The sequence below is a fragment of the Atta cephalotes genome, assembly GCF_000143395.1.
Source record: "Atta cephalotes unplaced genomic scaffold scaffold00023, whole genome shotgun sequence".
NCBI classification, from domain to species: Eukaryota; Metazoa; Arthropoda; class Insecta; order Hymenoptera; family Formicidae; genus Atta; species Atta cephalotes.
The window spans coordinates 3525338-3528060 of record NW_012130087.1 but is presented as its reverse complement, the minus strand read 5'-3'; the positions used below and the strand labels follow the sequence as shown (position 1 = coordinate 3528060).

At 34.2% G+C, this 2723-nt stretch overlaps 1 protein-coding gene across 1 annotated transcript in view; it reads right to left on the bottom strand.

Annotated features, from left to right (window-relative positions):
* LOC105620018 (sperm flagellar protein 2-like) overlaps window positions 1-950 on the bottom strand; it is an 8686-nt gene extending 7736 nt beyond the window's left edge. The window contains exon 1 of the mRNA XM_012201528.1: window positions 363-950. Coding sequence (XP_012056918.1) covers window positions 363-950 — 588 coding nt within the window. The remainder of the gene's footprint in view (window positions 1-362) is intronic.
* Window positions 951-2723: the final 1773 nt, after the last annotated feature.

Genomic DNA, 2723 nt, shown 5'->3' with positions numbered 1-2723 from the left:
TATACTCTCTCCTCCTCCTCTCTCTCTCTCTCTCCTCCTCTCTCTCTCTCTCTCTCTCTCTCTCTCTCTCTTTGTGCGTTTTTTAATTCAGCTTATATGTAACTTATAAATATTGTTCATCAATGTTCAAAATATTGAATTTTATATATATGATGTCGCCTTTTATATTACAATCCTTCTCAGTTTTTCTAGCTTTCTTCTATTTTCAAATTTTCATTGATTATTTTTTTATTCTATCCTTTTTAATTTCACTTAATATTGTCAAAAATTTTATAATTATTTTGTGTAACCATTGCTTATATTTTTCTTCTTCTTTTTAAAAGAAGAAATTCATAATAAAATATTGTTCATTACCTACTCACCTTTTCTTCGCGAATTCTCTGATGCAGTTCGTCCATTCTACGGGTTTCTACTTCCACATCTTCTCTCTCTACCTTTATTGCTTCTCCATCATAATATTGCTTGAATTGCAGTTCGTTATACCTAATCTTCACCAACATTTTATCAACTATCTTACGAGACCCCATAATTCTATTTTTTAAGTTTCGCACATCACACAGTTTCCTCAACATCTGTTTCTCATAACGCGACTGATCCAGCACTTGTTTTCCGAGAGCTTCGTCAAAGACTCTGTCCTGTTTCTTCAGTAATCGTTCCCAAGCCTCTATCATCATCGTTGTTTGTGTTTTCAGTTTCAATTCGTGACACTTAGTCGTTTTCTTGCTACGCTTCTTCAAGAAGTCGATATATTCCGCAGCAGCTGTGGGATCTTCGATACAGGACACATCCAAGATTCTTTTCGAAGGACAACACTCGACTTGGTATTTTTTTGTCTTATAAACCGGATGTTTGCGAGTGAATTCGTCCAGTATTTTGCTCTGTTTCTGTTTTTTATCCGGCAACTCTTCTGGAACAAAGTATTCAATCGGCTCTATCACTGGATACTCCATGAGGGCTTCAAATCGCTCTCGTTCTCGTCTACAGGCTTTCGTGATCGCACAAAACTTATTTCTGTGCCAGAGGATAGTATCGACTGCCTCAATCAATGGTGCTGATAGAAAATGTTCAGGTGGTGTATAAGCAATTGGAGCTTCAGATACTTTAGATACTTTGAATCTAGTATATATTTTGTACTTTTCCTCTTTCTGAAGAGCAATAAAATACAATAGGTCCTTGCCTTCGAGGCTCAAATATACCTTATAGAACAGCTGGAGAGATGCAGCACCTTTATCCTAAAGTGTCATTCTTATACAAATATATGACATAATGTATAATATCATTAAAAAATATGTAAATTAATAGAAATTTGTCTATAATAAAAAAAATACTTGTTTTTAATATAGCTTTTTTCCAAATAATAATGTTTACTTTAAAAAACTTAAAATTGAAACTAAAAAGTTTTTGATTTGAAAAATTGTTTAAATGTTTTTTCCTTATCCTATTAAATTTTTTAAATCTATTATTTATTGTACTATTTCTTTTGTAAGGGTACTTTAGAGATGTCCTCAATGCACTTCTCGCTCAGCGTGACACTGATGAGCTTTAGCCAGATTCGTAAGGACCTCAGGTTCACTCTGCACAAGGCAGGATCTCGTGTAGAAATAATGGTGCTTAGTTGATGGTAATTGATTATATCATAGCTATGCAGAATTTGGGCCAGTAGTGTGCCGTCTCTCGTGTACCGACCAAACGTCTCCGGCGTGAGATCGATCATTATACCTAATCTTGTACGCAGCCATGAGTTCAACACATCGGTCATTTGTAGGAATTTAGTGAGTTCGTACAATTTCGAATGTCTTGGGCCCAAAAGTCGTGCTTTCGATGTTGATGACGTGATCCAGACATTGCGACTTGACAACTGTAATTGTATGAAATTAGCATCGTATACACGTCGCCATGACACACACGTCTGAGAATTGAATGTCAAATTTCTCATGGTGGAATTTGATTCCATGAAATTTTTCGCCGGAAAGGCGAAAGGCGCCAGAAAGGTGAAAAATAAATCATGATATAAAGACAAGCATATACTCATACTGTATCAGACCACTGGGCATTCCCATCACTTTTGTATCAGACCACTGGGCATTCCATTCACTTTTGTGTAAATTTATGTTATATATGCATATGTGTAATCATTAATCAAGGCCTAAATTTGATTGTTTATAGTTTACAATTATTGCAAGGAAGGCAAAGAACTGTTAAGTATGAAACAAAACCAAATGAAATTTTATATACGTGAATATAAATACACACACACACACACACACACACACACATATTTTATACATATGTATATACATAGATTTTATAAAGATAACAGAGATTTGATAAAGAGCTTTAAGTCTGTATCAGACTACCGATTCTGCAGATAAACTCGACTATCAATTAAAAACCAGAATGACCTAATTATAATTAACAAAAAGTTGACTGACTGTGATTGATTCACTATGGATTGGCAAACAGAATCATGGTGGAATTAAATATTTCATCATGGTCAGAATTGGCAGTCGAACAGCCTGCCAAGTCAATCTGATATGGAGGATTTTAAAATAAATAACTTCGATGGAATCCGGCTGTCTATTATTCAATAGGACTTACACACATACAATTTAAGTGTCATCGACATATACTACTACATCAATATTTCACGTATAAATATATATAAATTTTCATAAAACAATAACGTATAGAATTAGACATATAACTCTAATTCCAAGAACATG